Source organism: Strigops habroptila, chromosome 2 (genome assembly GCF_004027225.2).
Source record: "Strigops habroptila isolate Jane chromosome 2, bStrHab1.2.pri, whole genome shotgun sequence".
NCBI classification, from domain to species: Eukaryota; Metazoa; Chordata; class Aves; order Psittaciformes; family Psittacidae; genus Strigops; species Strigops habroptila.
Genome location: NC_044278.2, coordinates 47,963,401 through 47,990,665, shown reverse-complemented (window position 1 = coordinate 47,990,665; position 27,265 = coordinate 47,963,401). Strand labels below are relative to the sequence as shown.

The 27,265-nt window shown below is 39.2% G+C and overlaps 1 protein-coding gene across 4 annotated transcripts in view; it reads left to right on the top strand.

Annotated features, from left to right (window-relative positions):
- Positions 1 to 27,265, top strand: part of FRMPD4 (FERM and PDZ domain containing 4) — a 298,110-nt gene that overhangs the window by 242,575 nt on the left and 28,270 nt on the right. For all 4 annotated transcript variants that reach the window (XM_030474900.1, XM_030474891.1, XM_030474884.1 and 1 more), the window contains one exon: positions 24,011 to 24,056. In XM_030474900.1, the coding sequence (XP_030330760.1) occupies positions 24,011 to 24,056 (46 nt within the window). The remainder of the gene's footprint in view (positions 1 to 24,010; positions 24,057 to 27,265) is intronic.

Sequence of the window (27,265 nt, the reverse complement as noted above, 5' to 3'; positions counted from 1 at the left end):
GAGAGATTGAGTATCTGTATCTAACTTGGTCTGATATGCCCAATCAGAAGCTTAGTTAAAAGGGAAGGAGAACAGTTTTACATATTCTGACTCATTAGTCCCCAAAGTGAGATTCTTCAGTTAAATATTACCACTGATTGGGATGACTCTGGGTTACAGTGGAAGGTCAAAGAACAAAACCAGTTTCTCATTAAACAAAAGATCTGAGACAAAAACTAGTAGAAAATAAAAGTGGCTAAAAATAAATTCACCTTTAAAAAATATTGAATGCTTGAAAAGGCAGCTTAATGCAGTAAATTTTTGTGGGATTTATTAGTCAGCTCTTCCTGGTTTGATTTTTGATGTGGCAATTGATCATCTGTAGTTTATTACAAGTAACACATGCAAAATAGCGTAAGAGAGCATTTTAGCTTCCACTTTAGCTTTTTATTAGGCTTTTCCCAAAGATACCATTCTCAGTTTGCCTTTTTGCTTGACTTGAAACATTCAAGTCTTCACAGCAGCAACAGTAATAAGGGAAAGATGGATCATGTGTATTTCACAGCAGGTGACTTCCACAGTATGTTGGTCTTAGTCTTACTTTATCTTCATCTCAGAAACCAAGAGAAACTGGTTCTGGGAAACCAAGTAAGAAGTGTGAAAATAGAGACTGCAAACACCAAAACAGATTCTGCAGAGATAAGCCCAGATTGCCATCAACCTCCACTACCCTAAAGGCATATTTCTTACACAGTGTGTGCTGAAATGTTAATTGTTCTTTTAGCTCTTATGCCTTTTCATGCAGACTAAAACTTAATGTATTTTACTTACTGCACAAAGCAAAATCCCTGCAGTCCACTGTCTATATTGTTAAATAAAGTAAAATTCAGCTTGGTTGGAGTCTTAGTTAAAACCAAATTTGTTCAGCTTATGAATCAAACAAGACTCCAGGAGAGGCAAAGGTCTTGTCATATCACAGAACTTACCAATTTTCTGATGATCACTTCAGCTTTTCAGCAGGTCTGTTACGCAGAAAGCAATACACAAAAAGGCAGTTCTTCTACAGAAGAAAATTGGTTGCTATAGCAGTTTAAAATCCTTGAGGTCATCTGTATTTCATAAAACCTGTAGGAGTCACGAGGTTTAATCGTTGCACTGAAATCTTTGTTCCATACATTGTGTTTCTGCTCAATATTCTTTTCTATGCATCATTGCAATGTGCCTGAGAGTTAAAAGGAAAATATCATCTGCCTAAAAGTTATCAAGAATAATAGCTGCAACTCTCATTTTTGGAAGGCAGCAAAAAATTAAAACTATACGTTAATTGAGTTTGCAGTCCAGTTTCTTTTGAATTCTTTATCTTGTGTCATTCTCCTTACTGCTCAATTTTACATGGAAATTATACTTTTGTTCTGCATTTTATCTGAAATTCTGTTTGTGTTCAAAGCCTGTAATTAAATATTAGAACAAGTGCATTAGTAAAGATAGCACTTTATTCTCCTTTAAAAGTATTGAAACAATTTCTTAGTGTTCTACACCAATTATAGTCATGTTAAAGTGTCCAGCAGGCTTGCTGAGTTAGTTAATAATTCATAAAAACTGCTGTGGGTTTAAGGAAGGAACTATACCACATATTGACATATGGGAGTGAAAGCAAATTTAACACACTCTCTTGCAACCATTTTTTTTTTTCTTGGAGATAGAGGTGGTTGTATTATTTATGCTCTGAGGTATATTGAATGAGGATCTAATTTGCTAATGAAGGCCTTAGGGCTGTTTCTTTGGACAAATTACGTATCATAGGCATGCAGTATGTCTTCTGCATTTGTATGTATGCATTTGCATGTGATTGTATATGCAAAAAGAAAGAGGAATGTGATTCATAAAGCTTTATTATCATGGATTGGGATGTGTGTGTTACTTAGAAACGAGAACCTGAGGTTCTGCAGCTCATTTAAACCAAAACCTTATCATCTCATTATGTATGGTTTCTACAGCTGATCTGTTACAAGTAGAGTTGTGTTAGTTTTAAAATACTTGAAATATTTCCTGTATCTCTACCTGAAAGCGATAAATAGTGACGATTCTGATATGTCATTGTGATTCTCTCTAGTATTAGAAAGTCATGTTTCATTTCTGTTTTACTAGGAAAATGCATGTTAAAATAGCAAATGACGTCAATACAGGGGCTTTTTAATAACCCTTATCATTTTATTAGTATTGCTAGTTTTATAGCGGGGGGAGGTTTAGAATACCAGTGTTCATAGCATACACAGGTTAGCTATGGATATATGTATATGTGCTGCATACATTTTTCTAAAGATACCTAATACAGTTAATTTAATCCCTCTAGGGATTGCCTCACTCACAGGGGAGGCTGTGGGTGTCATAAAGCTTTTGTAAGTCAGGCAACAACAGCTGGAGCTAAAGCTCTTGTGAGATGCTGAGGAGTTCAGGAGGACAGAGCTGGAGGTCAGCATGATCCAAGGCAAAGCTGGCACTTCAGGCTGACAAACTAGGCATTTTTTTATAGTAGAATCATAGAATGGTTTGGGTTGGAAGGGATACTTAAAGGTCACCTAGTCCAACCCCTCTGCAATGATCAGTGGCATCTTCAACTACATCAGGTTACTCAGAGACCCATCCAACCTGACCTTGAATGTTTCCAGGAATGAGGCACCTACCACCTCTCTAGGCAACTTGTTCCAGTGTCTCACCACTTTCATTGTAAAAAATTTCATCCTTATATATAGTCTAAATCTCCCCTCTTTTAGTTTAAAACCATTACTGTTGTCCTATTGCAACAGGCCCTGCTAAAAAGTTTGTCCCCATCTTTCTTATAAGCCCTTACAAGGTACTAGAAGGCTACAACGTCTTCTTGCAGCCTTCTCCAGACTGAACAACCGCAATTGTCTCAGCCTTTCCTCATAAGAGAGGCATTCCATCCCTCTTAACATTTTTATGATCCTCCTCTGGATCCACTCCAACAGGTCCATGTCATTCTTGTGCAGGGGACCCCAGAGCTGAACACGGTACTTCAGGTAGGGTCTCATGAGTGGAGGGGCAGGATCACCTCCTTCGACCTGCTGGTCACGCTCCTTTTGATGCAGCCCAGGATACAGTTGGCTTTCTGTGCTGCAAGTACACACTGCTGGCTCATATCCAGCTTTTCATCCACCACAATTCCCAATTCCTTCTCCGCAGGGCTGCTCTCAATCCTTTCCTCCCCCAGCCTGTATTCATACTGCGGGTTGCCTTGACCCAGGTGCAGGACCTTGCACTTGGCCTTGTTGAACCTCAGGCATGCCAACCACACCATTGAGCTTGGTGCCATCTACAAACTTGCTGAGGTTGCTCTCTATCCCACTGCCTATGTCACTAGAGAAGATATTAAACAGTACTGGTACCAATACGGACCCCTGAGGGACACCACTTGTCACGGATCTCCGTCTGGACAGAAGTCCAGATAGACAACATCTGTAGCTTTTCCCTTGTCCACTGATGTAGTCACTCCCTCATAGAAGGCCACTAGGTTGGTCAGGCAGGACTTGCCCTTGGTGAAACCGTGATGGCAGTCTCGAATCACCTCCCTGTCCTCCATATGCCGTAAGGCACATTGTTCCATTGTGCTAGATGGAGTGAAAGTACTGCTGAGGATACTCAGCTGCCTTTGCTTTCCTGAAGCAAAATCTCTCAGCTTCTGTACTTACAGTGCTGTCCACATGGGCACACTGAACTCTTGTACTTCCAGGAGTTTACAAGGGAAGAATTTTGGAGGCTGTATCATCAGAAAACTTCTGCTGGTGGGTTATGAAGCCAGGTGTCCGCTCACTGGGGCTGTGGAGCAAATATTGCATCTGCTCTCTGATACAGGCCATGTAGTGATCTTTGTCTCACTCCAGCCCATGGCACTGTGCACTGAAAACAGCGGTCAGCTCCTGCACATGTGGAAACATGTCTTGGCCAAGATAGTGGTGGAGCCCAGGACCTGCAGGATCACACTTTCTGACGCCTGTGCTGAGAGGCTGCATGGGCGTTGCAGTAACCTCATGCTGGGTCTTACCACCTGATGGCACTGCTCTCATGTGGCAGTAGCTGGCCAAGTTCCATAAGTTCAGAAATTCAGGGAAAGGAGCTTTGAAATTCGTGCACTGGCATTGCAAGGCAGGAGATACTTCCCACTGCATTGTGTTGAATTATGGCCTCTGGTAGTAAAAGCTTTGTTTCAGAAGAAGCTTCGCCAAGGTGAAACACAGGGTGGATGTGCCTGTTGCTCGGACCAAGTGAATTAAAGCTGTTATCATGAGCGTTTCTGTCTTGACCCCCTTGGATCGCAGAGCTGAAGCTCAGCCTACAGTGAAACTACCAGAGGCTGTTAGGCAGCAACATTTTGTGCCTCAACTTGCCATTGCATTAAGTAATTCATTGAATCTGACCTTTCAGAGCAGTACATTGTAGCTAACAGAATGAATATAAAAAGGATATAAAAAGGAAGAGAATGTCAAGTGGGAGCAGAGAGGCAATATAAACTTTATAGATAACCGTAGAAAGTTTGCAGTGCTGTCCGTTCCTGAAAGGGTGCTAGTGATTGGATGTAGTTTGGAAAGAGCAGCAAAAATGAACCAGAAGTTGTCCCTTTTATGAAAAGCATAAGAAGCTCAGCCTAGTTAGGTTATGGCAGGAGAGATGAAGATGGCTTTATCTGAATGTGGACATCTGAACAAGGAAGAACTTGTACAGTGGGCACCTCTTCAGCTTGGTAGAAAAGTGCAGTCCCACCTTAACAAACTGCAGCTGGTAACACCTAGAGAGATGAGAGAGCGAGAGTGCTGTCATTCTCTGTCATTTCAAGTCTTTAAATGAGAATCTTGTATCTGTTCATCTGTTTGGAAAGATGTGCTGTAGCTCAAGCAGAAATTAAGAATGTTTCCAGGAATGGGGCATCTACCACTTCTCTGGGCAACCTGTTCTGGTGTCTCACCACCCTCATCTTAAAAAAATTCTTCCTTATATCTAGTCTGAATCTACTCTCTTTCAGTTTAAAACCATTACCCCTTGTCCTATCTCAACAGGCCCTGTGGTTTTAGGATCTTTGAATGCATAGGAGTAATGAAACTGCCCTATCTCATACCTGAATTCTGACTATAAGCAGCTCAAAAACCTATGCTCAGTCCCTGTGGGATTACCAGCCTCTACTGGGAAGGTGTGACTTTTCTGGGAAGGTGGCAAAGCAAAAAACCCTATTTTATGGCTGTAACTTTCTGTTCTCGGGCTCTTGCTCACTCTCACCCATGCCCATTTTCTGTGGGCCTGCACTTACCATCACTCACAGTGTCTTTCAAAGGCTTGCCCACAGCTGGATGTGTTCTCCTGCCTTGCAGCCTCACCAGATATTTATGCTATGCACCATGATAAGCAGTTGCTTTTCTGGTACACAGTGCTGAACATACACAGTTTACAGTGTGTTTCCTTCAGCTTTTAGTACTATTTCTTTCTGCACTGAATGGAGAAGTTCTATTTTGCCAATTATAGCTCTGAATGTCAGAAACAGTAGGAAGAAGTAATAATTTGGTTTGGTTGTACTGTGGTGAAGATTATGGCATAAGTGCCTTAATCTAATAGGATGTACTGATCTAAGATGTATCTTTTATTTGAGCAACTGTTTATTTACATTAGGGATTAATTACTCCTAATGCCTTGATAAGAAAGACATTTTAACAGAGGGCAGTGTGCAGTAGCTACTTTAGTTAGCAGGGATAGTTACTTTACTGCTATATGAATACATTTTTTTAACGTATTCATATGTTACATGTCATATATTTCACAGAAATCATAGTCTATCGATTAAATAGTAAACTTCAAGAAATTATTGCAATATGTGCTTGTATAAGTACTTGATAGATGATTCTGAACAGTTAAATTGTCTCAAGCAAAAAATATTGGGATTTTGAATTGTCTGCTGTCTTCATAGTACTCTCTTCACGACAGATTACCAATATATCCATGAGAGTTTTTCCTTCAGCTACTGCTTTAGAATAATTACAGTGCTTTTGCATATGTGTCATTAACAATGAGGGGGAAAAAATGCTCTTGTCAGGGCTGTTCATTTAGATATCTGAAGCGTGAGGCAGGATAAGATGAATTTCCCAGCAGGATACCAATTGCTGCTCATGGTGCACCACCAATGCACTGTTTTGTTATTTCGAAGAAGATAATACCATTATAAACATGGCTTTTTATGTCTAGCTTAATTTATAAAGACAAACATTAGTGGCTCTTCGATCAACAATACATTTGTTATGATAGCTGTCTAACAACACTGTTATTATTGTAAATAGAGCAACAAAACATGGCATTTTACAATTATTAAACATGATACAGTGGTAGTGCTAGTGCTGTTTCCCCTTATCCTGCCAGTGCCAGATCTATTAAAACTCCTGCTCATTAAACGGTCAAGTGCAAATAAAGCAATTCTATGACTTTGTAAATTAATTATTTTTTTATTTACTTGAGATAGATGATGGATTTGTTTTTGCAGATACAGAGATTACTGCCTGGTTTACATTTTGTTTAGGGACAGCTCTGAACATGATTAATATTTGGTGTGTTGAATCTGTAAATGTGTGCATAACTATAAATGCTAAAATGTGTACTGCCTGCTTCTAGAAATACTTATCTTTTGCTTTCTGGGAAGAAGTGCCTATTTGTGTGAGGCTTTGTTAAGGGAAAAATTTGACGAAGTCTTGTAAAAGTAACAAAAAAGGTGTTGCTTTGCCACCTGTGCTTGGTTTTCTTGAGAACTGTGAAGCATTCATTCTCCAGCAAAATGGGTCTGATCCAAAGCCTGCTGAAAACGGTGGAAATCTTTTGGTAGATTTCAGGGGGATTTGGATCAGGCTGTTTATGGATTACCCCATGGATTACTTGTAGTGGCTCTGCTTGTAGCCTGCCAGTTTATTGAAGATATGGCTGTCAAATGGTGGAATACTAAGATTTAAGAAAACATTCACCTATTTGATCTAGGGTAATTCAAGGAGTGGTTTTGTGACATGTCATTCCCAGTGGCTACTTATGCCACTGCAAACCCCTTTCCTATCATTCTCCCTAATTTTCTCCTAATTTTCAATAAATGACAGTTGTAAATAAACAAAAACATGTAGAGCTTTAAAATTTTCATGGTTGTTTTGTGCCTCAGTAGGATGGTCTGTGCACTAGCTTTACTACCATTTTTTCACTGCATCACCCTCTGTTTGTGGCAATTTCAAATCAGCATCTCTAGCGCAGGGTGCAGAGGCACATGGGGCACAGTGGAGGGCTATCATAGCTTGCAGTAGCGACCTTCAGCTTTGCTTTCTAGCTGCAAGAGAAAAAAAAAAAAAACAGTGGATATTTTTTACGTAGTTACTGAGCAGAGCAGGCAGTTGGAAATTCTTTCCCAATATTTTTCTCATAAATCTGAATTAATCCATTAGGTAATTTTGTTATCAATCATGGCATTCACATGAATGGGTGAAAATCCAAGTCTTGTATAAGTAGAAGAGCCCAGTACTGTTGACTGCCGAAAGAGCATAAAATCATGAGCTCTGAAAAACCAAAATGCAAAAAAAAAAAAAAAAAAATAAAAGAGGCAAGTTTATCGTAGCTGGTGTCATAGCTTTTAAGTCTTCGTAGACTTTGGTACACCATTATTTAATGTGCGAGTTTGACAGCACTGACATAAAGTTTCTGATATAAATCAGTTCATATTCTTTTTCCTGAGGCTGTTCTACTGTGAAAAGAGGTTAGAGGCGGAGGAAAGGGAGACCATGCCTTTGCCACATCTCCTCTGCTACTTCTGTCTTCATCCTCTTCCTCATAAGTGTTAGGTGTAGTTTAACCATTTATCTATCTGATGGATTGTAAGAAGTACCTTTATGTGTATCATCACTACCATCTTTTCAGTACTAATGGGAAAGTTTTTGAAATCAAGTTTCATTGCTTTTCATGTTTCTGTTCTCACTCCCCTTAAATAAGTTAGTTTAATTTTCAAGTCCTCAGTACAGTGTTAAGAGATGACAACCCAAAGCAGGCTGAATCAGAAATGTCTCCCTATTGCAAATACTGACCTACTAATATAGAGCTTAAATAAGTAAAACAAAGTATGCACTTAATACATAGCACCCTCCTTTACAACGTATATTGTGGTATGGTTTTCAATGAAATCATCTGCCTTCCTGAGCTAAATATTTTGCGCAGAGAAAGTTCATTAGATTCTGGACTTACAGTTACATTGCATATAACAGATTTGTTATATGCAATGCACTTTGTTGGTGATTGCTGAAGTTCAGGAGAACTTTGATGAGAAGCAAATGTCAAGCACTGTGTGTACTGGGTAACTTCTGAATGTGAGCATTATCACAAGCTTTTATGAAACAAATTAATCACCTAGAAGGGTAATACAACAAATTAGGAACCACCAGTCCTAATCAGATCCAAAGTCCATTTATTCCAGCATTTTGTATCTCATAGGGCTGGTTCCAGTTCTTTCAGAGAAAGGTCAGAGAGACCACACAATGAATTGTTTACAGAATATTCTCTCTTGGAGAATATTTATTTCTACAACCCTTTTAATGAGAAAAAACATAACCATTTTTTTTTTTCCTCCATTTATTTTTCTATGCATCTCCTATCAGTCCTGAATATTCTTGGTAATTTCTGGTCTTTCTCCACCCATCCTAAAAAAGCAGTACCACAGGAACCTAGAGGTTCCTGTTCTCCTCTCTTCCCTCCAACACACTGTAACCTACAACATTAACTTCCCTTCATTGGCTGCACATGTAATCAGAGACCTCCTTTATGAATATATGGATTCTTCAAGAGAAAGCCATAGACTTGTCATTGTCTTCCCTTTCCCCTTCCACCTTGCCTGCTGTAGTGCATGGAGATGACTGTGTGCAGATCTCACCCTTATTCTGCAAAGGGAAAGGATTCATATGTTTCCAGAGTAGTATAATTTTCCAGATTATTTCTTAGTAATTTGTAGACCAACAGGCAGTAGGTGGCATCTGAAGGAGTTGGAATATTTTCCAGCCTAGGGCACAGGAATAAAAGACCACAGGTTTGACAGGAGGTGTCCTTTCTGCCCGTGCTCCTGCGGAGAGTTCCGGGGACAGCTGAGGCAGCCTGCCACTCCCTTCATCTCCCTCCCCAAGAGCCAGCCATTTGGGAGTGAGATAAAAGGAGTGGCAGATCAAAAGTCAGCATAGCTGTAGGGATCCATAAGCATCTCCAGTGTCTGGCTTTGTGTAACTAATTAATTTGTTGTGCACGCCACCAAAAATTACATGTCCTTTGGGATAACTGGAATGTTTTGCCCATGGCCAAAAAGGCCTCTGCTCTGATCAGGACACTGCCCCGACGTACAGCAGCACTGTGAGTGAAGTACAAAGTCACCAACACGTTTTGCAAAACTTTGAGGTGCATCAGGCTGCAGAAATAGGTTAATGATACTGGCAACAGCAGCATGCAGAACAGCAAAGCAGAAGTTAGGTATTTGGTCTCACGGGATGAATCAAAGAACAAGAAGAGTGGATTGTTTCTAATTGCCCTTAAAAATGCTAATAGGATTTTTGAATGCTGAACTTCTGGATTTTGAGGGGCAAAGATCCCCTTCATAGGTGACCTTCCAGAAACTTCCGTTCTGGAGATTGGATCTTCAGAAGAGCCATATGGAAGGTGTGAACTTCGAACATTTCTTGGGAAGCTGCAACTGAGGAAAGGGTAGAGAGAGGGAAGCAAACAAAATAAATCCTCTCAAAGCTCTCTGAACTCCCTCCACTTTTCTTTTTAATGAATAGCTTTGAGAATCTGGTTCTGTAAGGACACTTCTCTCCCTTGCTTCTTTTCTTTGTACGATTTTGTGGCTGTTGATCTTTTGTAGGCTAAGAGCTCATGCCCTGAGATTATCTTTTAGCATCACTGAAATGTAAAAAATCAGGATAGGATAAAATGAGGGTATGAAAAATAATCGGGGGGGGGGGGGGGGGGAAGAAAAAAAATATTTGCAAGGTTTTAATGCTTTTAATAGTTGGATCATTTTCTACAGAATCACAGATTAATAATTTTGAACTCATTATTCTTCTCTTGCCATACGGGACATGAGGAATCAGGGAAATGCACCTGGCCAGTTTTGTACCTACTTTGGGTTGCAGGTGATAAAAATGCATTATCAGTGTTCGGTGGATATCTGTTTAGATCTCGTTCTCGCTCTCATCCACTTTTCGCTGACAGATTCAACGTAAAGACCAAAACTGTGCTTGAGAATGGACTCTAACTGTTATCCCTGCTTACACGTATGCGAAAAACTACTGACCTGTAGATGTGAAGAAGCTGCCAGCCAATACTCATAATCTAGCACTTTGCATCAGCAGTAAATGTAATTTTAAAATAATGGTTTAATTTGTTTCTTTAAAATTACATTTGCAGTCTCATTAGACTCCAGAGAAGTCTCTGGGTTGCCCAGAAAAATTAGTAAGTGACTACATAATGAAGAATATTATGTCCATTGGAACATAGGAGATGCTTCAGTGATTTCTGTCAGACTCCATTTTAACAAGTCTATTTTTAATCTTGCAGTTTGATATATAGCCTTTAAAGAACATATATCTTTTGCATGCTAAATCCTCTGTTATGTCCCCTTTGAGAACTGAATTTTAATGCACATCCTTGGAACAAGGAATTTGTTCTTGCATGGATAGATCGTCAGTGTGTACAAATGAAAAAGATAAGACTTTTGAAGCTTTTTTTTATGTTTATCTCACGGTTGCAGCTGAAGTGAGGTATATTTGGGGTGCCTAATAACTTCATCAGCTAGTTTTAAATGAAAGTCCTTAACATACTAATGATAAAACAGAAATACAAGCTGTTCAAGAGAAGAATGGGACGTTCGGCCAAGAGAAGAAAACTGCAAACCCCTAGTTCTTCATAGGAGTTACTTTGTAGAAGGCAAATCTTGGTTTTGCATACTTTTTGTTTGCATATATGGGAGACATTTTTAAGCAGCATACTTGACCTGGAGCTACAGGAGCCAGCCCTGCAGTGTCCAAAGCCAGGTAGTGGAGTTGAGGTGCGTAATGCCCTGTGAGCAGCCCAGAGAGCAGCCTGCTGGTCTGTTTGTGCATGTGACAAGCCAGGATCATTTTTAAACAGTAAAGCTGCTCTCATAGCTGATTAAAAATTCACCTCTCAGTGCTCCTGCTGTTAAAAGTTTGGTCTTTAGCCCCAACTAGTCACCATGCTGGGATGAAGACAGGAAAAGTTATTTAAAATACTGGAACAGGTTGCCCAGAGAGGTGGTGGATGCACCATCCCTGGAGACATTCAAGGCCAGGCTGGACAGAGCTCTGAGCAACCTGATCTAGTGCAAGATGTCCCGGCTCATTGCAGGGTAGTTGGACTAGGTAACCTTTGAAAGTCCCTTCCAACCCAAACTGTTCTGTGATTCTATGATTCTATTTGCAGCTGTCCCTCTGATTACAGGAAGCATCTAGAGAAGTACTTTAAGCTGCCATCAGACAGCTCAAGCTGAATCTCACCACCAAAGTCCTGTTAGGATAAGTGCCGGGGATGGTTGGCTGGGCTAAGCCTCTCAGCTGCAGCCTCTCACCTTGGTCCATTTGCAATTCACAGGCAAGTGCCTCTGTGCTCCATCCCACAAACCTGCCAGCAGTGAAGGCAGCCTGCATTGGCAGCGCTGGCTTCTGCCCAGGGGAGATTGTTATTGACAAGTTGATGCGGAGCTGCAGGTAGAGACAGCACCAGCAGTGTGCCCTCACCCCTTTGGTGTAATGGCTTGTGCTTACAGAGCACTTGTGTGAGACACCTCTGCTTCCTTATATGTTTTGTGTCAAAATTGTTGCTCGATACCGTAGAGCAGCTGTGCCAGAAGCAGAGTCTGTGACCTTCCCAGGACATGGTGTGCTCCTTGCCCAGCACTGTCTGTCTTTAAGCCCCTTTGTGCAAGGTGGCATAGCTCCAGCACGTCCCGTTGTCTGCACAGGGAGACAAATGCCTTGTCAAGCCACAAGGGATGTAAATCTAGCTGAAAAATACACAAGTATACTGGATAAATTAATTAGAAAATACCTATAAAATTAATTTAGCAACTCACATGAAGTCAACCCTCTCGTCTTTTTTCCCTATGCCAATATCCATTTTCCCTCCTACTACCTTCTGGCTGCAGCTATATGTTGAGTTTATGTATTTGCATCCTCCACAAACAGCTTCCCTTCTCCCCCTCATCATTTTCGTAAAGAGCAGAGAGACATTTTACTGTCCTTCTCTTCAGTCCTGACTGTTACCCACAGCCTCTAAGGAGCAGGAGAGGACAGTGATAAAACTGGTTAATTTTCACCTCTTTTTTTTTTTTTTTTTTTTTGCTGCAGCACAGAGTGTGGCAGCGCTGCAGAAGTGGTGGGCTGGGGCTGGCCTCAATGCAGTGTGCAAATCATATCCTCGAGTGAACTTTAATCAGGCTGGTACGGATAACGAAGCACCGGCTTGGCTCTGCAAGTGTGGGTGGGTTTTTTGGGGGGTATAACTGATACTGAAGAGAGAAGCATTGTATTTTTACTGCTGTCATTACTCATCGTATCTAGACTAAACCTCACACTGGTGCATCCACGTGCACTGCAATTAATGTCTTCATTTTCTGTGTGGATGTGAATACAGCCATTCAGCATTTCATGCTTGGTTTGCCTCCACAGGGTAATTTTCTTCTCCCCTTTTCAAATATTCCTTTGCCCCTTATATTTTGCAATATTTTTGTATTTATCAAGGAAGGATTTCTTCATAAGTGTAATTTAAGTTTTTTCTTAAGGACCACATTTATGTTCAGCATACATTTGCATTCTAACTTTTCAGTGAGACGTGTATTAGTGATTCTTTGTCTCACAGAAAATGTAAAACAAATTACGTAGTTGTAGTAATAAAAAGGGAGAAAAAATAAAACGTATAACAGCGTAAATGCATCATTAAGTTAACCAGTATAAATAGTTAGATGTATCAGATGAAAATTAACAATATGATTTTGAAAGGTTGGACAGAGCTTTAAATAGAGTAGAATTTTAAAGACATACCTTATTGATTTCAGCACAATAAATAAAAATCCTTAAAAAAAATAGAAAAAAGAAGATAAGAAAAGGGTGTGAACCCTTGAATTTTAAATGTTCTGGGTATATGGTACATATTCATGGCAGGACTTTTTAATAACTATGCAACTTAACTGAAGCAAGTGCTTAATTGGCTGGCAACAATTCCTACTCAATTTCTCCTCATATCAGTCTACATCTTAAATATATTAAATGATGTTTTGGGATACAGATATGGGTAAACAATTTGAACATCAGGACTGCTGTTATCTGAATTACTGTGCCACATGCATGGTAACTTAAGAAGAGTACCCTCTTTGGCAGCCCAGCCAAATCACTATAAAATCACATTTGACATCACTTATACAGCTTCTGTGGCACGTGGATATTTCTTTGGCATCTGACCAATCAATTCTCTATTCCAGACTCAGTAAGGAAAAATCATTCTGCATTAGTGTCTGCAACTCAGTATCTATGAATTGTCTAACCTTGCACATATAATAATAGTAATAATAATACCACAAAACTCAAGCCACTGACCACTGAAACTTTTCTTAGTGAGAACTTGGATGAGTCTTTTGTTGGAACATTTATTTCCTAAAGCTATTTCTGTCAATCGTTAATTATTTAAAACATAATAATAACAACATGTTCCATAACAAAGACTAGAGATGCTTTTAGATTAGATCAGATAGTCCGGTTCCAAAAAAGCACGGAAGACTTAAAAGCAAAAATAATAGTGTTCAGGCATCTGAAAGAAAAGTACCACTTACTTTTTGAATGACTGTTTTTTGTAAGGAACAATAATAAAATCAGTAATACTAAACTGAGAACAATATATAATATAGTGCTCGAAAATATGATATTCTTCAGAATTCGAGAACTTTATCTCATTTCTGAATGCATCATCCCCTTCTTAATTTCTTTTTCTTTATTAGCTGTATTACTCAGAGCTGAGATAAAGTCTGTGAAGGGCTTTGACTTCTGACATAAAATAGTCCTATGTGAATGTTATGCATTATTAATAAAAGCTCAGATAACTCTAAAACAAGATAATCCTAAAGCATTTAATGTTTAATCAGCAAATTTTATCTGATGTTCTGCTTTTTGAAAAACGCTGAAGAAAAGAAAAAATTGAATAGCTGCAGGAATGAAGGATGCATGTGAACGCCTGACTTTTCATTACTACATACACAATGCCCTAACCTGAAAGTAGAAATGTCAGTGCCGTATAGATTACGAATAGCAGCTGTAATGATTTCTAATGCTACAGTCAAATGAAAATGAAGCTCTGATCATAAAAGATTATGGCTAATTTGTCACAATTGTCACAATTTGTCACAATGTCACAAAAATATGTTTAATATTTTCTCACCTTTAGTGATCTTTCATCGTCTTTAATACGTAACTCCCATAGATCTCTTTTGCAATCTCACTGATATAGGCATCGCTCCTCTACAGTTTCTGATATCTTAAACTTTTATTTCACTTCAAAGGTGAGGAATAGCAAGTTTATACCAGTGATTATTTTAATTCATTGCCATAATTATTTATTCAAAGTGTTTGGCATTAGATAATGCATTTTATTGAATTACTCTCTGTATTGATCTCTTAACTGCCATACTATCTAGATTGATCAAACTTCACTGCAAGGTGCTGCACCAGCATATACAGTAAATCTACTCTCTGTCCAAAGTATGTCCATCTATGATCAAAATCGGAGTAGGGGGAGACCGTTGGAAGATTAGAAGAACTAACAAAGCAATATTTACGTTATATTAATGTCAGTATATCAACTGCCTAATTTTTGTCAAGAGTTGATAGGCAGAGAGCTCCACTAGAGGCAGGGTTTCATTGTGGAAGGCAGCAGTGTTGCTTTACCTGCTGCCAGAAGATGCTGTGACCATCACAGCAAATGCATTTCTCTTTGCATTCTTTCATGTCATTGTGGCCATAAGCAGTCACTAGTCAGTCCAGCTTCTGTTTTGTGGTGTATGGTAGCAGAGCTGCACCTTGCTTGTTCGATCACTAGTGCAGTTTGACCTGGGCATGGAGTAAAATTTCTGTGAAATTCACCATTATATGTGTCATGAAGCTTTTGTTGATTATTGTGCTAACTTTATGGCATTTGCTGAAGAAACACAATACCTGATCATGTGTAAAATCTGTTTTATTGAAGTTTCTGAGCATTCTGGTACTGGTAAACACTGTTCATACCCTGCTTCAGAGCTGTGCAGCTCATGGCTCTAGATTTTTCAATTTGATAGAACCATAGAATAGTTTGGGTTGGAAGGGATCTTCAAAGTTCAGCTAGTCCAAATCCCCTGCAATGAGCAGGGACATCTTCAACCAGATCAGTTTGCTCAGAACCACATCCAGCCTGGCCTTGAAAGCCTCTGTGTACTGGAAGCCTGATTTAGTGTATTGTAAAACCATCACCATAGCTGTTGGCCTTTTGACACTGAATTTTTCCCTGATATTGTGTGACTATTCAAAGAATTATTATTTCCCTTTTATTCTTTTTTTCCCCATTGTCAAAATGTCCCCACCTAGAGCATGCTGTTCTACCACTTAAAACAAAGAGAAGTAGCTCAGCATAGGTGAAATGAAAACTTTCCCTTCCCATAGGGTATGAGAGTTCTGCAGCCAGACTAGAGAAAAAAAAAAAAAGAAGTAAAGGGATGACTGGTACTTTCTAACATAGCATCACCAAAACAATACATTAAAAAATAAACCATTAGAAGAAGGAGTTTCTTTCCTAAGTGAAAATTTACATGGTATCTCTTTGGAAGAAAAAAAGTAAGAAACCAGCAAGGCTTGATTTATGTGAATATTAGAGTTACGTTTTGTCTCTGAAACATACTTTTCAATTGCTAGATCATACTTTTAAACTCTCTTTTGCACTGAGATAAGTGAATGGAATAACACAAATTTTCACGGTTTGGAAAGCTACCTCATTATTTTCTTCAGTCATCTAAGCTTCATTATTTTGTCTGTTTCCACTACTGAAGTAATAATTCAAGTGGCTATGTGACTGCATCAAGATGTCTAAGCAACTGCTGGAGATTCAGTAAAGCACAAGAAAGCCTCTCTTAATCTAATTCAGATAATGTAGTGGAACATGTGGGACCTATACAGAAATGCACTCAAGGTGGTGTAGTCCTTTTCTTTCCCAGGTAAATGAATCCAGTTTGAACATCCAGATGTATTTAGAAAAAATTAGAAAACAACAAGCCTTTTTCAAATTAGATTTTGCTGTGACCGTGAATGCGACTGTAACGAACCCATGATGGCTCAGTTTTTGAAGGTTAAAGTTAAGAAATGACAGCGTAATCAAAGTAGATTTCATAATCATTGCTAGGTCTTTGGTAGCTGCACCAGAGAATTGGTTCATGCCACTGTTTCAAAGCATTATCTTTCATGTCAGCATTGGGTTGGATTTTGTGGAATGGTTAGAATTTACCACGTTGTCCATTTTGTTCTGCAACCTTGATGTTTCAGTACAGTCCAAGTTCCTGGAAGTCCTCAGTAAGTACATTAGTGCAAAAGATAAGTGATCTTAAGTTAAATGCATAGGTTTAACTTACCCGAGTCATGGTTGCAGTGGCCAGCCATTGCATGCTTGCCAGCTTCTGCATGTGGACAGTGCAGAATGTGAAAACAGCATTGCACTTAGCTCACTTAGAAACCCTGTCTGAAAGGGCTGGCTCAAAATGCTTAGAAGTCATTGAAGTCTGATGGTAACAACACAGTCTGACAAATAAAGAAGAAAATTTTCAGGAGAGTAGAACTCCCCTTTTCATGGTGATACCACCCTGTTCTGTAAATAATTTACTTGGATAGTATTATACAGCAGATCCACAGCACCATTCCTGAAGATGTCTCATCAATAGACATCTTGGGGCTGGCTTATATTATACTTTGTTCCATAGACTTCGAGAATTAACTTCTTCTCAGAGCTTCTGAGGCTTTGGCAATTAATGATAGGAAAGCTAGCACTGAAATGTTGGCCTGGATGAGTGACCTGAGAGACCAATATTATCCTGCTTCATCTGTCTTTGAACCTTTAAAGCTAATGTGCAGAAAGACTAATTAGAAGAGGGCAATATTATCCTGCTTTATCTGTCTTTGAACCTTTAAAGCTAATGTGCAGAAAGACTAATTAGAAGAGGACAACTGAACAATTAATTAGTAACAGGAGTAAGCACTACATTTTTCTCCTTGACAGTATGGCATCTTCATGCAGCATGAACTAATTCATGCTGTGATCATGTGGCAGTAGCATGCTAACAGTTGGACTTGGTGAAAGTCTCGGTCCATCAGATATACATGCATGCCCATCTGGCTTTCTGTTTTCACACTGGCCAAAACGAGCAAATACTGATTCTATTGAAGTAGACAACTCTGTGTTAGTAACTCCTGGTTTGTCCTCTACTCTGTTTTGAGGTTTAACCTCTCTCAAGGGCTGAGAGACACCATCAGGCAGGAAAATGGTTGCCTAAGGAAGGTGGCCCAGTCAATGAATAGTTTTCTGCATATTGCTGATAGTAAGAGTTGCACTCCGGAATCAATTGAGGGCAAATATAGTAAGAAGGAGCTGGTAAAGACACTGTCTGATAGAAGACTGCAGGTAGCATTGCTCAGCAATTAGATGTGTAATGCTGCTGTTGATATTCAAGCAGCCTTACCAATGCACTCTTGTACAGCATGCACAGGTATTTACTGTTTGACTACCATTTTGGTGACTCAGTTGCAAAGATAATAGCCTTAAATTTGAGAATATAAGCAACTGGACAACTTTGGGTATTTGTGCAGAGGAGGATTATTTTGGCTAGAGGTAAATATAGGTCTTCATAAAGCACTAAAAATCAAGAACAGCTTCTTTATAGGGCTCACCTTGCCACAGTGCTGATAAAGGAGAAAACAGGGAATTTGGTACATATGAAAGCTTGACAGAGGGACAGCCTTTCAGAATGGGAGGCTTTTTTATTCTCAAAGCCTTTACTGCAGAGGCATCTGAAATGGCATCTCTCGTATGAAAGCCCACCAGTGTGCCACAGCCACGATCTGAAGGGACCGCTTCTATCGGAGGAAGCAAGCATAATTCAGCCTGCAGACATGATTGCTCTTTGACCCCTTATGGCGACTACCAGCAAGGGTTCCAATTAGTGCCAGCTGCAGGCTGTGACAGTTTTAAAGATTGACTTTCACACCATGCCAGACCTTTAAAAAAGTGAACATTTATATAAAGCGCTATCTACTTTGACAGTAATTTTCTGTATGCTATTATTGAAGTTATTTATGTTCAAATCAGAGTATCTTTTCTCTCAGCTCTGTTTCGGCTACTGTTTGATCCTGCAGTGCAGTAATAATCTTGTGCTTATATTTTATATTTTATGTGGCAGTGGCCATTTCAAGCATCCATTACTTGCAGAGTTTTTAGAGCTTAGACGTTTGAACAGTAATGCTATCAAATTCCCAGATTCTTGTGCATATAGCTTCTGCCACAGCAAGTCCTCACGTATTTAATGGCAGACTTAAATTTTAAGGACCTTGTGAAGCAGCAGGGCTATGCAAATTAAACTGTAGGGTTCAGAAGTTCACAAGTTGAAGTTGCTTTGATGTCAAGAGTATTTCACTGCATTGATAGTGAGGCCAAGGGCAGGTAATACCGTTAACAGCAGCAGAAGAAGCATCCACCATATTTCCAAACATGATCCCTCTGCCTTCTGATACCAGGGATTCCAAAACACCTTCTCTGTCTCCAAAAATAAGACCTGAACACCATGGTCTTTGTGTCTTTGTGTCCTTTGTGTCTTTGGTCTTTGTCATCTGTAGTTGTGTACAAGATCTTCAGAGAGACTTCCAGATGTCAGTGCAGCCATCTGGACAAGCAGAGACTGAAATCCCACTTCCACCCTTCAAAGCAGTTCTTGTGCCATTTATTGGCAATCTGTTGAGAAAGTATAATTTTCTGGGACTGGAAAATACCTTCCTCCTAGGCTTGGAGAGGTCAGATTTTTCACCTGCTGCTAAGACAACATTCATCTGTGGGGAGATGCAATCAAGAGGCCAAAGTGATCTGCCTGCAATAGCATGGCTTCCAGCCTGGTTTTATCTATTGTACTTGCCAGTTAGAAACTACCAAGTCATGGAAATGTTGCCCGTAGTTTGTGTGCTGCAGTGTTACCTTTGGAAACAGAAAGGGAAGAGCCCCACATGCCATGGCTCTTGCCAGAGGAATTTTTCAGTGCAGAGGAGCTGGGCTGCATGTGCTTTTAGCGTGTGTGTTTGTGTTTGCACAGCACTGCTTCTCCTGTGCAAAAATAGCCTTGTGGAAAGGCACAGTCTTCTTAAAAGCCTCTCTCCCCCTGTCCCTCTGCATTGTTTCATGGGTGTCTGTCTGCCAGCTTATGAATGGAGTAAGCTTATGCTTACTCCATTCAGGCAGGCTGGCATCACTGAAGGACCCAGAGGCACACTGGTGTAGAGGGCTATGTGCTAACCACAGAGGATGTGGCAATGCTGGGTTGAGATGGATATACTCTGTCCCACCGAGGTCCCTCCAAGATGTCTCCAGCCCTGGAAATAAATAGGTGGATCTCTGGAGCAAACTGTTTTTTTCCACAGGAACTGTTGTTCAAGATAGAAGTCTGGAGAAATGAAATTTGGCGTTTCCCTAGGTGACGATAACTACTGTAAAACAGATTTTTTGTAAAAATGTATATACAGCTCAAATCAAAATGATCCTCTTGAAATAATTTGAAATGTACTACCATAGAGTGACTTTGCAAACTCTGTGTTCATTATTACTGCCTTAATCTTCATAATAAAGACATTCAAATGCTGAATTATTTTTCTCTAGCCTAGGTGCTAGAATTTGAAGATCAACTCCACTTTACTTTAAATAGGGCATTTGAGGTAACCTGTTACATTTTGTAGTTAGGTTTTGACCCACTGATTTCTGTTTCCTTACTTCAAAAACTTAGTGTGAAACATACTGCAAATCATGGCATCACACTCCATAACTGTGAAATTCAGACCTTTATCATCAATAGCAAGGCCCAAAGGGAAACAGAGGATCCTGAAATAGCAGTGAACAAAGCATTTCAAAACAAGAGTTTCAGAATTTGATGTTCGGCATGAGTGAAACAGGGATGTTGTGGTTAAGAGAAAGATTTTTCTTAATTATATTCCTTGTAAATTATAGTTATTATATGCGAATTCTAATTTGTTCATCTTCACTGATACAGAAACAAAGTACTCTAGTATGTAAAATTGCTAAAAGCTTTTAAATTAGGGTATACAATAATTTTCCATTCTCAGTTCTTGAGTACAGGTAACATATTTCCTCTTTATTCATATGCTATGTTTGCTGTAGGGTGCATACTCAGAACAGAGCCACTTATTCTGTATGGCTCATATATTGGGAGTCCCTCCTATGTCCCTCGTCTGCCCTCACATCCCTTCCTCTCTTCCAGTTAGAAAGAATTAGAAGAGAGACAGTGATTTCCAACTGTAAGTTCACAAATAAAGTCAATAGCTGGCATTGTAGCTGAACGATAATGCCTTATGTAGCTTGATGTATGATACTTAGTAATACAACTTTAACCTTTATGATGCACCTTAATTTGATTCTCAAACCATCTATATTCTCTCCTTGTTACAGCTTAAGTAGCGATAAGGACTAGGGAGAACAGATACAAGCATGACACAGGGCACAGGGAAGGACAGAGAGATAAATTGCTGAAAATCCCATTGGAGTTTTCAAATTTAAGCCTTGTTCTCACCATTTGATTCTAATGTCAGGAAGTGAAAGAAGCATAATGATATTTTATTGTGGTGTTAGTGTTAGCTGGTCAGATGGCAGAGCACACAGAAAGTTTACAGCTGTTGTCCAAGCTTGGAGTTCCATATGTTTGGTCTTGAGTAACCCTAAAAAAGTATGTAGATTTAAAAGAGAAATAATTAGGTTGTAGTTAAGTGAGTATGAAAGGTAATAAAATATCTGTAATATATACTCTTTTTTTTTGTTTTAATTTTTATTTTAGTCACATTCTTAAAGGCAGAAGGACATACTAGGGAGAATGTAAGGCTGCAATTGGTTTTTTTTCAGAAGTGGTTTAAAAGAAGTAGCTCACATTGAAGTGTGCTGACATACCTAGTTTATGTAATCTAATCTAAACTGCTTAGATGTTCTACTGTCACACATGGACATACATATTTATACATACATTTAAGCTCTAAAACTTAGAGTTCACAGTACATGATCAGGTGATTCCATTGTTTTTCCATTACGGTGATATATATAATACATGGTACGATTGACAGTCTCAAGTACTGTGCAAGGGTTATAATTTAGATATATAGGATTTGCTAACCATATTGGAAGTAGAAAGTAATATGCTGTGGTATAGAGGTTTGTCATCATGAGTTGAGAAGGTTTTAAAATAAGCCGTGGAGTCGCAGCTGAGTACTGCAGATCAAAAAGCTGCTGATTAAATATTTATTTTTCTTGTAACTGTGCTGTGTTTTGTATATAGCATGTGTTTTACAGAAAATGTTTTCATTTATGATAAGGGGACTGTATGTGGTGCTTGACACCAGCTTTGTGTACATGTAACATGCTTGGGTCCAGATACTTCAGATGGCTTTTTTATAGTCTCAAATGTTGATTGAATGGTCCAGGGTCTAGCATCCTTCCAATGCAAGTGATTATCCTCTAAGAAAGTCCTGTCCCCAAAATAAATCTTTTGACCTTTTGGTTTAAAAAAAGCTCTTGTTAGTTTAGAATGAATCTTGCCTACACTGGAACCTGGACAGGTTTAATCCAAGAATAAGGAAGAGCTGAAAACCATTTTCAGGAGAAGCTGATTTTCTCTTTTAAAGGTACATTTCTCTAAGACAGCTGGAGCACCCGAGGGCAGGGGTGGTGGTAATCTCGTGTCACACAAGAAACATAAATTAGTGGGTTTAAAGTAATTGAAGAGGTCAGTTGGGCGTGGAGTAGTTATGCCAGAGCTGCAGTTAATCCCATAGCTAACAACTGTGGGCTTTTCTGTCTACTTGTATGCCTAGATTAATATTGAGGTGACAAATTAAATAGATGTGGATAGCATGTGACTGTGAAATTCCTGAAGTAAATTATGTTTCTTATCGTGCATTTCTGATTCCCAAAAATGTGGTAGGTAGAATAGAAAAAAAGTAGAGGGAATCCCATTCTTAGCCAAAAGAGATTGTATTTTTTTAAAAACTGTAAGATATAAACTCGTCAAGAATAAGAGTGGAGAATAATAAATGAAGAATAAAGAATAACTGTGGACATTTCCAAAACTGTATCTTACAGCCTTTAAAAATTAACTGTAAATTTTCAGAAATATGAGCAATGTGAATAAAGGCTGTTACATGATTGAATAAATAATTGCTGGAGTTTAACTTTGGAACGTGTTTTTTTTAAATGAAAAATAATAGTGGGAAATTCATTGAAGTAGCTATAGTGATATCTAAAGGGGATAAAATTATACTGGTTTGTGGCAGAATATTTAATTTACACCACATGTAGCTCCTCATTTTTTTTTTAACTTTCTAACTTAATTTTATTTCTGTTGTTCCAAGCACAGATGAGCAACCAAAGCCTTCAATTCTTCCTTTTGAAAACTCTTTTTTTTTTTTTTGTTTATTTTGAGTATTTTTGAATACTCTTTTAGTGTAATGATGTGTGTATTTAATAAGAGGAGTAAAAATTGAAGCTTAACAAGTTCTTTTTTAGTTAGGGGATATTTGGTCAGACCTTGCCCCTTGCATGACTCGTGGCTTTATCAGTGATGTGAATATGCATATAAGGTGACACTGTATGAGACCAGTACAGTGTGATTTAGTTAGTTCTGCTGAACAGGTCAGGCATGCCAAATCAGTTGCACTTCACTGAGCCAGGCAATAAATCACATCAATAAGCAATTGATTGGGTTTGAAAGTAGTAAAACCAACAGAAAATCAACTCCATCTCAACAAAAGGCAACTGGCCTTTTCTTAGCTAATATTGCCCTCAGCAGCCATCTGACCAAAAATGTCAATATAAGAGATATTGACTCCGATTGGCTTTTCTTCCTTCTTCTCCTACTTTAGCCTTACTTTTCCCCAGTTATCCACCATCCCAAACTGCCCACCAGTAGTCAAAATAATACACATTTGCTATTTGTCTAGACAACTCGATCTTATCAAGATTCCTAATAATTTTTTTCTCCTTATCCTGTAAATCAGTTGCGGTTTTTAGAGCTGCTTGTATGTTTTCCATTTATTAGTTTCATCCTAAAGAAGAGCTGTTCAATTTTAAAGAAAAATCTTTCATTAGCAATCTTGTAAAACCAAAAGTTCTAATGGGGGTATTCACTAAATATTAAACTTTTAAAAAGGTGTGCTAGAGAAGAAATGGGGGCTAAATTTTGTCCTCATTTTCATTTTGAAAACACTGCTATCTTCATATAAATTTGGCATTAAGTGTACAAGAGCTAGATGGTGTAAAATTTGACTTGCATTTGTAAAGTAGGTGAAAGAAGTTTGTAGTCTATAGATGCTAAACTGATAGGATTAATCAAATGTTATTCCATTCTTGCTGAAGAAAACCATTATTTCAGCATGCCATTCTCACTGATGAGGCAAATATTTCATAGTATAAACTGTAAAGTTAAGTCAATTCAATTTTTCAGATTGGGAAAACTTTATTTTTTAACATTCATTGTTATTTTGGCATATTATTCATCTCTGCAATTCACTGCTATGTCGTTTTAATAAACATTTTGCTGTATTACTGCAGTTTTCTCCATGAAAAAGAGAAGCTGGTTATCTGTAGTGAATAAAAGTATGAATTTTTACTTGATTTTACTTTTTTTTCCTTCTTTTTATAGAAGCTGCAAAGAATCAATTCTCCTTACTGTTGTTCAACCTTACCCTGTAAGTACCATCGGTGTTTTCTGTATTAGTTTTCTAGCAACATAGCAGCTTTTTTTTTCTGCCTATATTCTGTCCATGTCTCTACATTATCTGTGCAATAAAACGAAATGAGTGAGATAAGGGCTGTGTCTCTTAAAGGTGATGTTAAGACTGTGTTACAGGGTCCTGCGCTCAAAAACTGCATTAGCAAGTTAAGTAATAACAGTATCTTTAAACTCAGACCTGAAAGATAGGTAGACCAGGACTCTCAGTTCTGCTTCAGTTTCTGATCTGTTGCAGCTCCTGGGGTTTTTTTTATTCTGCCTCAGTCCCACAGAGTTATGTGCCATATCAAACCAGCTGTACTTTAGGCAAAGGAGAGCTCTAACTGCATCTTAGTGCAGGGTGTGTGGAGGTGAGGAGAGAGAAGATACAGATAGGCAATTGCATGAGGCTGGCATGAAGGGACTGGGAGAACTGCAGCTCATCTCGGAACTGGCTGATGAGACGTTCCTTTGTACCTCGCTCAGTGGTATGTGGGAGTAGGTTCCTGACCCATCAGCTCAAACCCATCTCCCATGAAAAAGGAGATAGGCCAAGCCAGGGGAGGAAGCACCTCTCCCTCTTCCCATACATCCATTCACATTCGTGCATACCTTGCAGGCTGCTGAGAGGCCTCAGCCATGTATCAGAAGTGATTTCAGGTTCAACAGGTCCATTCAGCTCCCTGTTGGCTAGCCTGATACACAACAGTTTTGATTAACAAGGGATAATTGCATCCTTTTCACCCAAGAATAAGAGGTGAGTTGGTTTTGACACAAAGATGAGAGTATAAGTTTATCTGATGAAGCTGCCAAAATACACATCGTGCAAATGCAACATGGCCAGTGCTGTGTGGCTTAGCCTTTCTGGCTAGTTTAGAGGTGACCAGGTAGTTGTACTGGTCCTGTACCCTTTCTAGAAGCACAGCAACTAAATCATGGGGGAAAAGCACACATTCTGCAGCAAAATCAGGCAGGAGCTGTCATGCTGCAGTAAGACCACTGGCAGGAAGGTGAGCTGGGATCTGGTCAACCACCTTAAATGAAAATGCAGGCATTGTCTGATAAAGTAAAGAAACCTAACTGCCTTTAAAGCTTGCTGGATTACAGACAGTGGTTTCGATCACAGGGAATATATGTAATATATGTAACCCACTTGCCCTTTTTATGCTGCTTGCCTTATTTCAGCTGTTGACAGGCTTCATTCTTTTCTTTAAATGTCCGGTGAAGAAGGGGCACATGCATTAGTATAGGTATGTGTAGCCCTTAAAAGTGGACAGTAGAGCGTAGCACTACGTATCTGTGAAGTGTTGTTCACTGTGCTGCTAGCATAAGAGCAAGCCTGTATGTACTGAATGTAAGGGAAGCTGAAACCCAAATGAACTGTGCACTCCATGTTCAGTGGGAGGGCCACACCTTATAGCATAGGTGTGATCCTCCTCCAGCCTTTGACCTGGAGAAGAAGGCAAGTCATAACCTGGTATCTTCGCAGCTTTTTGGGCCCAAGCCCTGTTTGTTGCCTGACAAGGCAGAAACTGCTCCTCTCATTATGTAGCAGCAAAACCTTATACCAAAACTGACCTACCTCTACATGTCACTGAGCTAGGAATGGCACTGAAACACTGCTGTCCTGTCAGCCATTTGGGCTAATGTGTTTATTATATACGTATATTTGTGTTGCCCCATTCTGGCATGTTGGTCAGAGGCCCCTGCTCTACCTTGGGGCTGATGGACATTTTATCTCCCTCTAGGCATGAAGATTGTCTCCCCAAGAATGTCCACAGAGCAGTCAAAAGATGTGATTGATGTCTGCATATCTGTGCTAGCTTTAATTTAGCCATTTTTATTCTGAAGTCAGGGATGAGCTTAGTTGGGTGAGCCTCACGTTTAGGACTGTTGCACCCTACAGATTTCCTCTGGTTTGTGCACTGTTATTGTCCCTCCCTACCTGTCCAGACCAGGGTCTTGCTGATTCATGGCATCCTTCCCTTATCACTTTCAATCCCAAGTTTTCCTGCAGTGAAAATGAAGGCATACATAGGGATGGGGAGCAGTTGGGATGCTGCCAGGGTGTGTGGTCAAGTCGGAGCTCTGAAGCATAGTAAGGTCCCTCAGTTTATGCAAACCCTGGGCTGTGAAGTTTCCTGGGTTCTCCTGAGTTGCCTTGCTGGCCTATGCTGGCCCTCATCCTATCACAACATTACTGTCAGTAGTGCCTGAGCCTGTTAGGTGACATCCCTCTCAGCTCTGCCATCCTGAGTGTTGCTGCACGTCAGCTATGTGCCTGTCCTGGTCACCTGTGCAGTGGGTCTTCTGGCAAATACCTTTTGTCTTATACTTTGGAAACAATGTTTATCTCTTCAAAGATTATGATGCACATGTGGTCTCTCTTTTTCTTTAATTTTGCCTCCTCTGTTTTTGCTTTTACTATTTTGCCGATAAAACTGTGAAGATGAAGTAGAAACCAGACAATGGAAAAGTAAAAGCTTTTAAACAGAATTAACTTCTTCCCCATTCTTGGCAGAAATACGTCTTTACAAATATTTCATTGATTCCTTTTCTTGATGGTGAACCTTTTTCTTTCTATCATTGCATGAAAAGTATCTGCCAAGATGGATTACAAGGGTGTTGTTTCTTAATTGTTTATATTTGGGCTATTTAGAGTGTGCTTTGTTTTCGAGCTTTCAAGTAACCATGCTTTATGAGTGTAGGTGAAAGTAGACATAATCTAGATTTATAGTACTCTGTAGTTCACTTAGTACTTCTTGAAAGCTTTGTGGATCATTTTTGCTTAAGTGCATTCAGTTTTGTTTAATGCTTAAACTCATTAAAATTTAATTTTAATTAGGACCAAACCAAAGCATTAGGCTATCTTTTTCTTTCCATCAATCTATGAATCTCTGCTAGGTTCATATCACCACTGCTCATAAGGAGGTCACTGAACAGCTAGAGTAGTTCAAGCAGTTCAGAGTTTTGATTTCTGGAATAGAGCATTTGATTATCATTTCTGACTATTTTGTTGTGTAAATGGACTATTGGTCTGATTATTACCTTATTAAGTTTTAAGCATTACTCAAATCAAATAACTTGCTTGTTTTGATATCTGTTCAGATTTTATGTGTAGAGATCATTTGATAGGTCACTTTCATAATTAATCTATTAAGCTCCTTGGATGTAGTCCAGGCCCAG